Source organism: Dendrobates tinctorius, unplaced genomic scaffold, assembly GCF_039654945.1.
Source record: "Dendrobates tinctorius isolate UK_male_01 unplaced genomic scaffold, ASM3965494v1 ptg000113l, whole genome shotgun sequence".
Taxonomy (NCBI): Eukaryota; Metazoa; Chordata; class Amphibia; order Anura; family Dendrobatidae; genus Dendrobates; species Dendrobates tinctorius.
Genome location: NW_027361781.1, coordinates 625,556 through 639,358, shown reverse-complemented (window position 1 = coordinate 639,358; position 13,803 = coordinate 625,556). Strand labels below are relative to the sequence as shown.

Below are 13,803 nucleotides of genomic sequence, written 5' to 3'. Positions count from 1 at the left end.
ACCGATCTAGACTGGGATCCTAGTTCTACAACTGGAGGCATGACCAACTCTTCCCACCAGATTCATGACCAGCTCTCCCCGTCGGGTTTGCACGGCAGGCTCTCCCCACCAGGAACAAGTCAGGCTCTCCCTTCCGAGGGTCGTGACCAGTTCTCACTTTTTTCAGCACGCTCGGCTGGAGAGCTCCATCCCGGGCTCTTAATCCGATAGCATAGACAGAACAGCTTTATTTCTATTGTATATTACTGGGGTGATGGTAGGGGGAATATTTACAACAATACACTACAAATACAAACCCGGTATTGTGCTGAGAAATTATACAACCCATTGGTAACAGGAAGTAGTCAGGACGGCAGCGGTAGGGGTAACTAGAATATAAGAGGTGAGGCGACTTGTGGCAGTGTTTTACATACTTACCAAGAGTTCCATTTTTGCCCAGACAATTCCCCGAATGGGACCACAGAAGTAATAGAGATAAGTAAAACCATGCCCAAAAGTGTCCCGAAATGGATAGTTCTCTGGAAGCGGGTTTATACATCCATAGTTTGTCTTTCAAAGTGTTGGTTTGTTTGCGTGGAATGAGATTCGTTTTGTGCTGTTAACATTCTGAATTTGTTTCTTTCTAGGTGGACCTATCATGATTTCTTCATTAGATACCGTGTGTTGATGACTAAGAAGGATCTTTCCCAAACTGACAAGAAAATCCCCTGTAAAAACCTGCTGGAAAACCTTATAAAGGTGACTGATTAGAAGATGGTTAGCAAGCGATATTACAGTTACTCGATCATTATCTTTACACCCACAGAATTTCACTGCTTTTGTAGTGTCTGATATCGGCATTGTCCAACCAAACTAGTTGTTAATAATATTGAATACAAAAATGTGCTCGCGCGGCCATGTTTATGACATACTGTACCTGTTACATGGTTTATATAGAGAGGGTAGCAGGATGTTTCCTTCAAAGCATGAGGCTCATAGGCCACTTAGTGTCCTAATGAAGAGGTTACTGCTCCCCACCAACCAAGATTAATGTGTACAAGAGACGCTGCATGATCATTCTGTACTACACATTTATATACAGCGGGGTGTGTATATCAATTCCCCTTTTGTACATGCCTGCCTATCTAGTCTCTAGTAGTACAATAGAGAAATCATTTAGTCATTGCAACCTCAAACTCTTAATAACTAGATCTACAAAAACAGGTTACCGTATTTTCCAGTGATATGAAAAAATGCGAATAGAACCTATAAGAAGTTGTCCTAAGATTGTGGGGCCTACAAGAATCAGATTGACTACATACAGTATGTGTTCTCCAAAGATGGAGGTCATCAATCATTACCGTGAAAACTAGGCCAGATGCTGACTGTAGGACTGATCATGAACTTTTGCCGTCAAAGATTAGAGTCAAGCTGTGAAAACAGAGTAGACAACAGGCTGTTTCCAACTTTGATTTGACCAACATACCTGAAATATTTGGAACGGTCTGCACAACTGATTTACATCACTGAACACCGTTGACAGAAAGCCTGAGGAATTATGGACACATATAAGGACTATTATTACTGAAGAGGGCAGTAAGACAATAAACAAGAGGCAGAAGAGACCCCACAGCCATGGTTAACAGAAAAGACCCTAAAGATCATCGAAGAAAAATAAATGGCAAAAAGTAACAAGCAGTACACAGACAACATCAGTAAAAGACTAAAGAGAGCCAATCGAGCAGACAAAGAACTTTATTACCAATAGATATGTACAGAGATATAAAGTGAATATCTGAAGGGCAATACCAGGAAGAAGGTATACCAAAAGATACGACAAAAGTTTCACCCAAGATTGGGAATGTTGAAAGATGCCAACAGGAACAAACTAACTGAGCCAGAACAGATCAAGGAAAGATGGAAAGAATACATGGAGCACCTCTACTAGAACGACTCAGTGATACGGGAAGAAATGGAGACTGGAGATGATAGCGAGACGAACATCCTGAAAGATGAAGTCGATACTGAGATAAAGCTTCTGTCAAAACAACAAAGCACTTGTACGTGTCAATAATCCAATAGAGCTAATAAAGACTTCTAAAGCAGCAGTTTATGTCATCACACGCCTGTGTCAACAGATGTGGACAACTGGTAAATGGCCCAAGGACTGGACAAGATCCGTGTTTATTCCTATTCCAAGGAGGGAGAGCCTACCGACTGTGGAAACAGACTACTGCGCTCATACCTCATGCCAGCAAAATACTACTGAAGATCCTACAAAGACAGTTTCAGCTTTACTTTGAGAAAAAGCTGCCAAGGGAAAAAGCAGGATTGACAATAGACAGAGGAACAAGAGATGTATTTCAGAACATTAGATAGATAATGGAAAAGGTCAAAGAATACAAAAAAGAGATCTATTTTTGCTTCTTTGACAACAGCGAAGCCTTCTACTGTGTTGATCACCAGACATTTTGGAATACCATAAAGTATGTGTGTGTGCCGAACCATCTGATCAGCCTCATTAGGAACCTTTACATCGACCAGGAAGCAACAGTCCAAATGGAGTACGGCAACACGGCATGGTTCAAAGTAGAGACAAGGCGGCATCCTTTCACCATTTCCTTTCCATTTAAATGCAGAGGCTATTTTCAGGAAGACTGGATTTGTCGAAAAAGAAGAAGAAATCAAAATTGCTGGACGAATCATCAACAGTCTTTAAAACGCAGTTGATACAACATTGATAGCCACAAGTGTGGATGGAATGAAGGACTTATTATGAAGTGTCAAGATGGAAAAGCTCGAACATGAGACTTCTGCTCAACACAAAGAAAACAAAGATATCGAGTACTGACAGATATGACTGGGACACATTAGAGATGGACAACGACAAACTGTAAGTTGTAAAGGCTTCCACCATCTCAAATCAATGATCACTCAAGATGCAGAGACAAGGCCAGAAGTCACTGGACAAGGTCTTTAGATTGTGGTACAGTTCACTGACAATGAAGACATAGCTTGTACATAGTCTGGTCTTTTCTGTAGTAACATACAGATGTGAAACCTGAACAATAAAGAAACAAGACAAAAGAAGAATTGACGCCTTCGAAATGTGGAGCTGGAGAAGGATGTTATCAATACTATGGCATGGATGGCATGAAGAACAAACAAATCAATCTTGGAACAAATCAAACCAGACATGTCACCCGAAGCAAGGGCCACAAAGTTGTGACTTGCCTACTTTGGACACATCATACAACAGATCAATCACTGGAGAAGGACATCACGTACGGAAGAACAAAAGGGACAAGGTGAAGAGGAAGACCAGCAACCCGTTGGCTTGGTACAATGAATATTACGGTGGCGAAAACCCTGGTGGACCTATCTAGTCTTGCACAAGATTAATCTTCCTACAGAACGTTCATCCATTAAGTCACCATTGCTCAAGATCAAGCTGAAGGCCCTTAAAAAAAATAATAATAAAAAAATTGTGGATTGAGGAAGTCATCCATTTTTTATAAACCCTTCAAGTGGCTGATTTAGGCAGATAGCTCTTACTTTGGCGCACTTGGGATGACTGGAAAGTACAGTATTAGATGGTAGACCATTGACTTCAGTAGATTCATGCAATATTCTAGCTGGTGACATGGGACATTGGATCCCTACAAACACCTCTCCAGTATGTTATCTGACTTAGACATTATTCACATCTTGTTTTTCAGAGGTACAACTCGGGAGTAGGGCAGTCTCTCGGCATATGCGGGTGACTTGGCGCCCATTGTAGGTCCGGCCCCTTGAGTGATCGCGCTGAATGAGAGATTGTGTTTTTCAGGATCCAGACAAATTCCAATTTGGACGCACAAAGATCTTTTTCCGTGCCGGTCAAGTAGCATATCTGGAAAAGCTGCGTGCGGATAAGTTCCGAGCCGCCACCATTATGATTCAGAAAACAGTACGTGGCTGGTTACAGAGACTGAAATACAAGAGGATGAAAGCTGCTGCTATCACCATCCAGAGATACACACGGGGACATCTTGCCCGCAGGTATGAGAGGATTCGCCCCAGCTGTTGTACTGGCTGTACATATATACAGTAATTATATGCAAGGAGATGCCCAGGTTATAGCAGCGTGATCCATATATTACACAAGAAAATGTATCACTTGTACCAGCTGTCCATATATAATCATTTACAGAAGATAAAAGAACCTAATTGATGCCTTTTTGCAAAATAGTCTTTAGGGCATTTCCAGCTACAAACTATTAACTTTTTTTTTTCTCTAGGTTGGCCGACCATCTCCGCAGAACTAAAGCCGCCATTTGCCTGCAAAAACAATACCGCATGCTCCGTGTGTATCGTGTCTATCAGAGAGTCCGAAGAGCAGCCATCACTATCCAGTCCTTCACCCGGGGCATGTTTGATAGAAGAGTTTATCGGGAGGTAGTGTATTGCTAACTCTATAGTATTGTTTCTCCACAAGCTGCACCGCGCTCAGGAGTATCTGAGTATCGATACCTATGGCCTCCTTGATTTCAGATATCTGTGCACTGCTCCTTTCTGGGAGCATTTTGCTAGGTCCAAGGTGGTTAAATTGAAGCTTTCACCATTTCATCACTATTCGCAGACATTTTACAACATTGCCCGCATCCTCCACCATCTGTCGATGATTCTCTTTTTTTCTGATCACTTTTTCTGTGATGCAATAAGGATGTATCTGAAGCCTAAGACCTCTCTGCCAGCCTGTATAATGAATTGGTGACAATCAGTTGGGTGACCATGTTGGTTGTCCCACTTGTTTCCAAGAAATAAATGTAAAAAAAATGATAAATAAGATTGTTATCAACTCGGCAGAAGAGGACATGTTGAGGACTTAATTGGTTCAATTTTAGCAGGGGTGTACACTTTATTATTACCGCAAAATAAATTGCCTACCAAATACTAAAAAAATCTCAAAGGGAATCCGTCACCAGATTTTTGCTACCTAATTGGAGAGCAGCTTAATATAAGGGCAGAGACCCTGATTCCAACAATGTGTCACTTTCTGGGCTGCTTGCTATACTTTATATAAAATCATTGTTTTATCAGCAGAAGATTATCACTAGAGGACTAGTAAAATGGCTGCCATGTAGTCCAACACCGCCCCCATCTCTGATTGGCTGCTTTCTGCCTATGCACAGTGTACACAGAAAGCTGCCAATCAGTGGTGTGGATGGGGTCATATACAGTTCAGATAACTGGTAGAGCTGCAGCAGGGAAGACTGTAATTTTATCAAATCTACAGCAAGCAGCCCAGTAAGTGACTGCTGGAATTAGGGTCTCTGCCCCTACATTATGCTGCTCTTAGATGGGGTAGCAAATACCTGGTGGCAGGTTCCCTTTATAGCACACGTATTATTACCATCTGGCATCCTCCTCGCTCACAGTCCACCTTTTACTAACGCGTACATGATCAGTAATGGAGATGCAGATTGAAGCTTGCAGCTGCAGCCCCTCTTTGTGTCTGTGAGACTGCATGTTGTGGGGGAGAAAAGGCAGCAGACATGGAAAGAAATAGATTAAGCCATTATTATTTATTTTTTATTTTGCAGCTCCTGCTTCAGCACAAAGCTAAAATCATTCAGAAGCATCTGAGAAGATGGATCGCCCGAAAGAATTTCGTCAAGTTCCGCAGCGCAGCCGTTGTTGTCCAGTGCTATTTCCGCAGGATGATGGCCCGACGGGAGCTCAAACAGCTGAAGATCGAGGCCAGGACGGCAGAGCACTTTAAGAAGCTGAGCGTGGGCATGGAGAACAAAGTGGTGCAACTGCAGAGGAAGATTGACGACCAGGTAAACGACGTAAACCCACTGATGTGTGGTAAGAGATGTCAGGTGTTGTATTACAGCTCCGAGATGACTGATACTTGTCATCGGTCATTAATTATTAATTATTCTAGTGATTTCTTTTTAGAAAAAAATTATGGAGCTAATCATTTGTTTTAGGCTAGTTTCACATTTGCGCTTTATAGCGCTGCGACGGCCTGCGCATGGCCGCCGCTAAGCCCCGCCCCCTGCCGGCTCCCTGCCCGCCCCTTCCGGTCATCGCCGCCTTCTAGCGCACATGGGCGCTTGCGATCTGCGCACCCTATCTTTAGCATAGGGTGCGCAGATCGTGCGCTGGCCGTGCGCTAGCAGGATTTTGCCGTGCGCTGCGCACTTTTGAAGGTACGCCCATGTGCGCTGAACGCAGCATGTTGCATTTCGGCACGCACGGCGCACCTTCAAAAGTGCGCAGCGCACGGCAAAATCCTGCTAGTGCACGGCCAGCGCACGATCTGCGCACCCTATGCTAAAGATAGGGTGCGCAGATTGCAAGCGCCCATGTGCACTAGAAGGCGGCGATGACCGGAAGGGGCGGGTAGGGGGCCGACAGGGGGCGGGGCTTAGCGGCGGCCGTGCGCAGGCCGTCGCAGCGCTATAAAGCGCAAATGTGAAACTAGCCTTACTTATACTGAATTACAGCCAGTATTATACTTCAGAGCTGCATTCACAATTGTGCTAGTAGTTACAGAAACTGTTGAACTAATGAAGAACGAGGGCAAGTTTCTACAACGTCAGATTGCAGTAAAGTACCGGAATGTAATTTACCAGTTTGCCACAAATTCAGTGCAGAAACTGAATCGGTAGAGAATACTCCTGGAGCAGCACGTCCACGCTGAACTTTCCTCTCACTTTGCATCTAACTCACTTTCGACAACCCACAATCTGGCTTCCGTCCCCACCATTCCACTGAGACTGCCCTCACCAAAGTTACTAACGACTTACTTACAGCCAAAGCTAACAGACCATACTCTATACTTCTCCTTCTAGACCTGTCCTCTGCCTTCAACACGGTTGACCATCGCCTCCTACAGATCCTCTCCTCCTTTGGTGTTAAAAACCTTGCCTTATCCTGGATCTCCTCATACCTTACCAACCGCACATTTAGCGTTTCCTACTCCCACACTACCTCTTCATCCCACCCCCTCTCTGTTGGAGTCCCTCAAGGCTCTGTCCTAGGACCCCTTCTCTTCTAAATCTTTACACATGGCCTGGGGCAACTCATAAAGTCCTATGGCTTCCAGTACCATCTATATGCTGATGACACTCAGATCCCCTCTCTGCTGTCCAGAATCCCGGAGTGTCTATCAGCCATATCCTCCTTCTTCTCCTCTCGCTTCCTCAAACTCAATATGGACAAATCTGAACTAATTATCTTTCCTCCATCTCGCATGTCTTCCCTACCTGATCTATCACAATAAATGAATTCACACTTTCCCCTGTCCCAGTAATCTTCTGCCTCGGAGTATCCTTTGACTCTGCCCTGTCCTTCAAGCCGCAAATCCAAGCTCTCTCCACCTCCTCTTGCCTCCAGCTCAAAAATATTTCCAGAATCCGTCCTTTCCTCAACCCTTACTCAACCAAAATGCTTGTGCATGCCCTAGTCATCTCCCGCCTCGACTACTGCAACACCCTCCTCTGTGGCCTAACTTCTACCAATCTTGCACCCCTCCAGTCCATCCTTAACTCTGCTGCCCGACTAATCTCTCTCCTCGCTACACTCCTGCTTCCCCTCTTTGCAAATTCCTTCACTGGCTCCCAATTTCCCAGCGTATCCAGTTTAAAATACTAACACTGACCTACAAAGCCATCCATAACCTGTCTCCTCCGTATACTTCCGAACTAATCTCTCAATATCTTCCCTCACGTAATCTCCGGTCCTCCCAAGACCTCCTTCTCTCCTCCACACTTATTCGCTCCTCCCCCAATCGCCTCAAAGACTATAGACGAATATCCCCCATCCTCTGGAATTCTGTGCTCCAACACGTCCGATTATCCACCACATTTGGATCCTTCAGACAGAACCTGAAAACCCATCTCTTCAAAAAAGCTTACAACCTGTAATGACCATACGGCCACCTCAACACCATCGGAGCTACCGCCTCACCAACACCGGAGCTGCTGCAACCCCCCAAACTACTGTCTCCTATCCACCATACTGTAGCATGTAAGCCCGAAAGGGCAGGGTCCTCTCCCCTCTATATCAGTCTGTCATTGTTGGCTTGTTTACTGTAAGTGATATCTGTCGTTTGTATGTAACCCCTTCTCATGTACAGCACCATGGAATCAATGGTGCTATATAAATATATAATAATAATAATAGTACTGACAGATTTCAGCCCTGTAGGCAGCAGAGTTGTGTGCTCCTGAATATGGTACAGATTGTAATTTAAGATCAGTGCAAATTAAGTATTATATGTTCCCAGTGATTGTACTGTATATCACGATCTAAGGTGAGTAATGTATGTACACAGTGACTGCACCAGCAGAATAGTGAGTGCAGCTCTGGGGTATAATACAGGATGTAACTCAGGATCAGTACAGGATCAGTAATGTGATGTATGTACACAGTGACTGCACCAGCAGAATAGTGAGTGCAGCTCTGGGGTATAATACAGGATGTAACTCAGGATCAGTAATGTAATATATGTACACAGTGACTGCACCAGGAGAATAGTGAGTGCAGCTCTGGAGTATAATACAGGATGTAACTCAGGATCAGTAATGTAATGTATGTACACAGTGACTGCACCAGCAGAATAGTGAGTGCAGCTCTGGGGTATAATACAGGATGTAACTCAGGATCAGTAATGTAATATATGTACACAGTGACTGCACCAGCAGAATAGTGAGTGCAGCTCTGGGGTATAATACAGGATGTAACTCAGGATCAGTAATGTAATGTATGTACACAGTGACTGCACCAGCAGAATAGTGAGTGCAGCTCTGGAGTATAATACAGGATGTAACTCAGGATCAGTAATATAATGTATGTACACAGTGACTGCACCAGGAGAATAGTGAGTGCAGCTCTGGAGTATAATACAGGATGTAACTCAGGATCAGTAATGTAATGTATGTACACAGTGACTGCACCAGCAGAATAGTGAGTGCAGTTCTGAGGTATAATACAGGATGTAACTCAGGATCATTTCTGGATCAGTAATGTAATGTATGTACACAGTGACTGCACCAGCAGAATAGTGAGTGCAGCTCTGGAGTATAATACAGGAGGTAACTCAGGATCAGTAATGTATGTACACAGTGACTGCACCAGCAGAATAGTGAGTGCAGCTCTGGAGTATAATACAGGATGTAACTCAGGATCTTTAATGTAATGTATGTACACAGTGACTGCACCAGCGGAATAGTGAGTGCAGCTCTGGAGTATAATACAGGATGTAACTCAGGATCCGTAATATAATGTATGTACACAGTGACTGCACCAGGAGAATAGTGAGTGCAGCTCGAGTATAATATAGGATGTAACTCAGGATCAGTAATATAATGTATGTACACAGTGACTGCACCAGCAGAATAGTAAGTGCAGCTCTGGGGTATAATACAGGATGTAACTCAGGATCAGTAATGTAATGTATGTACACATTGACTGCTCCAGCAGAATAGTGAGTGCGGCTCTGGAGTATAATACAGGATGTAACTCAGGATCAGTAATGTAATGTATGTACACAGTGACTGCACCAGCAGAATAGTGAGTGCAGCTCTGGAGTATAATACAGGATGTAACTCAGGATCAGTAATGTACACAGTGATTGCTCCAGCAGAATAGTGAGTGCAGCTCTGGAGTATAATACAGGATGTAACTCAGGATCAGTAATGTAATGTATGTACACAGTGACTGCACCAGCAGAATAGTGAGTGCGGCTCTGGAGTATAATACAGGGTGTAATGCCATAATGTTTATAAAATATGCCACCTGATTGCTTCTTTGCACTTTCTTTCCTATGTTTGTTTGGGTTAATTCTCACTTTCCAGGTTTATACACTTTCTGACCCAGTTGTGCTTCCCCAGCTGATGGATGTCTTACAGTGTAGGTCAATATTTTTTATTTTTTAGTCCCCAGGTTGCCCTAACAGGTCCTGATTTGAAGGCAAAATTATCACATTATATCATCATCATTCAATAGTATGGAAGTCCTAAAAACCTGAAGATGTGAGGAGCACGGCTGATATTCTTCGCTCTGCTGTTTTTACCTGTATTAGTAGCATAGTCTACTGGCTATTTTATACAAGGGGCTATAATAAGGGAACACACGGTTCACTTGTTTTTATCATGAGCCAGTGGGTGAGGTCTGCCGGATAACACCACATTACTCTGAACCCCTCCATCGCGAGCTCAGAAACATTTAGTCGTTTCTTTCTTTTTTTTTACTTTGGGATTATTTGTGATATTTAAAGCCTGTGACCCGAAGGACAATGAAACGCATTGGGTTCTAGTTATACAGCCGCAGCTGCCCCCGTCTTTGTCACATTGTGAAATACTTCCGTTATTGGAACCTTGTAACAATCTCCAGTCCTTCTTTTCACAGAAGAGTCGGCTTTATAAGATTAGTCGCCCGGTCCCGGCACTTGCTATTATTCTCTATTGCCGCTGATCCCTGAGGATAAGTTGCGCCATTTCTCATTTGTTGTGTGCTGGATACGATGAGCGCTTAACTGTTTGTTTTTTCTTTCTTTCTTTTTGGTCCCTTAATACAAAATTAAGCTTCTTGAATAGACAATTCGTTCCAGAAAGCTATAGGCTTGTGGGTTGTTTTTTTTTTTTCGTTTTTGCCTATTTTTATTCTTATTTCATCTCAAATGCAATCATGAACATCGTCTGTGAATGTGAACAGGGACAACTCGTAGCCACATGTAATAAAATGTTTTTTATTTATGGTCTTTATAATGGCCAGGATTAAGCCTGCTGCTATACACAATAGATGGCTGTTGTCATTCCCTCGCAAAAGAGCTGTCGACAGACATCTCTGTCGCCAGCTTATCTCCAGGAGACAATACAATGGGCAGTCCAACATCGGACATGCCAAATGGATATTTTCTCAGATAATATGCTCTCCGAGGCTCCCACAGACGCTAGGTATTCGGTCGAACCGGTCTGGGCATCAGCTTGTGTCCAGACTGTGATTTTGCAGTTCTGTCTGCCTCTATCACAGCAGGAAATCCCAGCACGGTCCGAAGAACTAATCAGGATACAGGCACAGGGCTCGTTACAGCTACCAGGGCATCGTCCAATACAACCAGCGTCATTATCACATGGCCAGCAAGGTTTTCCTTCAATGACCACAAGCAGAAATATTGTTTTTGCCCATGTCACCTTCACCAAATGATGCAAGAAAAGGCAATTAAACGTTTAATGGTATCATTTAAAATGTCAGCTCGCCACACGCAAAACACAACCAGATATGGCTCCATTGAAAGGAAAAATAATATTGATTTTTTTATTTTTTTTTTAAAGTCACAAATTTGAGAAAATGGTTATACAATTTTTTTTTTTCGTGCAAAATTCAGGTTTTTTGTTTGTTTTTTTTTTAAACCACTAAAATAAAATTGTATATCTTTATAAAAAAAAAAAAAAAAATCCTTTACAATTTTGGTATCTCCATAACGGCACTAACCTGTAGAATCACAATGCCAGGTCATTTTAACCACAAAATAAACAGCATGGAAACAAAAACCAGGACAGGATTGCATTGTTTGTTTCTTTTTTCCCACCATCTTATCGCACTTGGAAAAAAGTTTCTGAAACTTTATTTTTTACTATATAACAGTGTTATTTTATTAGCTTGTCTTTATAATATTCACATGATTTAAAGATACATTTACATTGCAAGGTTACTGTGAACAAGTAGTGGTAAAAACTCTCGTTTCACGATTATCTTGCCGTGTTATCAGGCTGCCGTTCAAAATGCTTGTTCGTCGGGTGAAATGATCTTTTGCACAGCGTCCTCGGATTCGCACTGCCAAGAACTATGGCACCCTATTTGCACGCAGCCATCTGGTATAGATGGTAGGAAGGTCCAGAACCTTTCAGTGTACAATAAAAGGGTCATTTCCAGAAAACCCGAAGACCCCTTTAATCACTACTCCTTTGGATTGAAGTGGTCATAGAAATCACCTACTTTTCCACAAACTGTGACATAAGTAAATCTCCAGTCAGGCTTTTGTTGTGCAGTGGCCCCATCATATTCACAAAGGGAGCCTGTTATAACAATGATCTGACATATTGTGTCCTCCTTCCCGTGTCTGCACATTGCAGCATTTGGCCTGCTTGTCTCCTCACTTGGTGTCTACTGATCCCTGTCCCTTTCCTATAGAACAAAGAACACAAAGACCTGAAGGAACAACTTGCCACCGTCACATCGTCGCACATCGTGGAGGTAGAGAAGCTGCAGAAGGAGCTGGAGCGGCAGCGGCAGAACCAGCAAGACGAGAACCAGCTGAGTAGCTTACAGGAAGAGATCGAGGCGCTCCGAGCAGAACTCGCCAAGAGCAGAGACGAGAGGAAGATCGCAGAGGACTCGTATATGACGGAGAAGCAGCAGCTGCAACAGGTGACGGCCCATAGCCAGGGGCTGGTTAAGAGTAGCCAGGGCTCCGGGCAGCTTAGAAGGCGTGGGCCCCCCAGTTCCGGTACCCGGTGTGACTTGTCACATGATCCCCTATGATAGATGATGCGAGTAACACAGGCGCTCTGGTGCACATCTATAAATAGAGCCATAGTGCAATGAGAATAACAGCTCACAGGCCCAGGCAATATGCCCCCACATACCCCCCTACATACAATATGAGCCCCCACATTGCTCCCGATATACAGTATGAGCCCCCACATTGCTCCCGATATACAGTATGAGCCCCCACACAGCCCACTTGCATACAATATGAGCCCCCACATTGCTCCCGATATACAGCGTGAGCTTGTACCTAGCCTCCTATATATAGTGTGTCTCTATATAGCCTTCTATATACAGTATGATCCCATACATGACCTCCTATAAACAGTATACAGTATGAGCCTGCACATAGCCTCCTATACACAGTATGAGCCTGCACATAGCTTCCTGTGTACAGTATGAGCCTGCACATAGCTTCCTGTGTACAGTATGAGCCTGCACATAGCCTCCTGTATACAGTATGGGCCTGCACATAGCTTCCTGTGTACAGTATGAGCCTGCACATAGCTTCCTGTGTACAGTATGGGCCTGCACATAGCCTCCTGTATACAGTATGGGCCTGCACATAGCCTCCTGTATACAGTATGGGCCTGCACATAGCTTCCTGTGTACAGTATGAGCCTGCACATAGCTTCCTGTGTACAGTATGGGCCTGCACATAGCCTCCTGTATACAGTATGGGCCTGCACATAGCCTCCTGTATACAGTATGGGCCTGCACATAGCTTCCTGTGTACAGTATGAGCCTGCACATAGCCTCCTGTATACAGTGTGAGCCTGCACATAGCCTCCTGTATACAGTATGGGCCTGCACATAGCCTCCTGTATACAGTATGGGCCTGCACATAGCCTCCTGTGTACAGTATGAGCCTGCACATAGCCTCCTATACACAGTATGAGCCTGCACATAGCCTCCTGTGTACAGTATGAGCCTGCACATAGCCTCCTGTGTACAGTATGGGCCTGCACATAGCCTCCTGTATACAGTATGGGCCTGCACATAGCTTCCTGTGTACAGTATGAGCCTGCACATAGCCTCCTGTATACAGTGTGAGCCTGCACATAGCCTCCTGTATACAGTATGGGCCTGCACATAGCCTCCTGTATACAGTATGGGCCTGCACATAGCCTCCTGTGTACAGTATGAGCCTGCACATAGCCTCCTATACACAGTATGAGCCTGCACATAGCCTCCTGTATACAGTATGAGCCTGCACATAGCCTCCTGTGTACAGTATGAGCCTGCACATAGCCTCCTGTGTATAGTATGGGCCTGCAC

At 44.0% G+C, this 13,803-nt stretch overlaps 1 protein-coding gene across 2 annotated transcripts in view; it reads left to right on the top strand.

Annotated features, from left to right (window-relative positions):
• MYO5B (myosin VB) overlaps positions 1-13,803 on the top strand; it is a 267,195-nt gene that overhangs the window by 212,005 nt on the left and 41,387 nt on the right. For both annotated transcript variants that reach the window (XM_073589752.1, XM_073589753.1), the window contains exons 18-22: positions 627-738; positions 3,809-4,020; positions 4,260-4,416; positions 5,565-5,804; positions 12,169-12,405. In XM_073589752.1, coding sequence (XP_073445853.1) covers positions 627-738; positions 3,809-4,020; positions 4,260-4,416; positions 5,565-5,804; positions 12,169-12,405 — 958 coding nt within the window. The remainder of the gene's footprint in view (positions 1-626; positions 739-3,808; positions 4,021-4,259; positions 4,417-5,564; positions 5,805-12,168; positions 12,406-13,803) is intronic.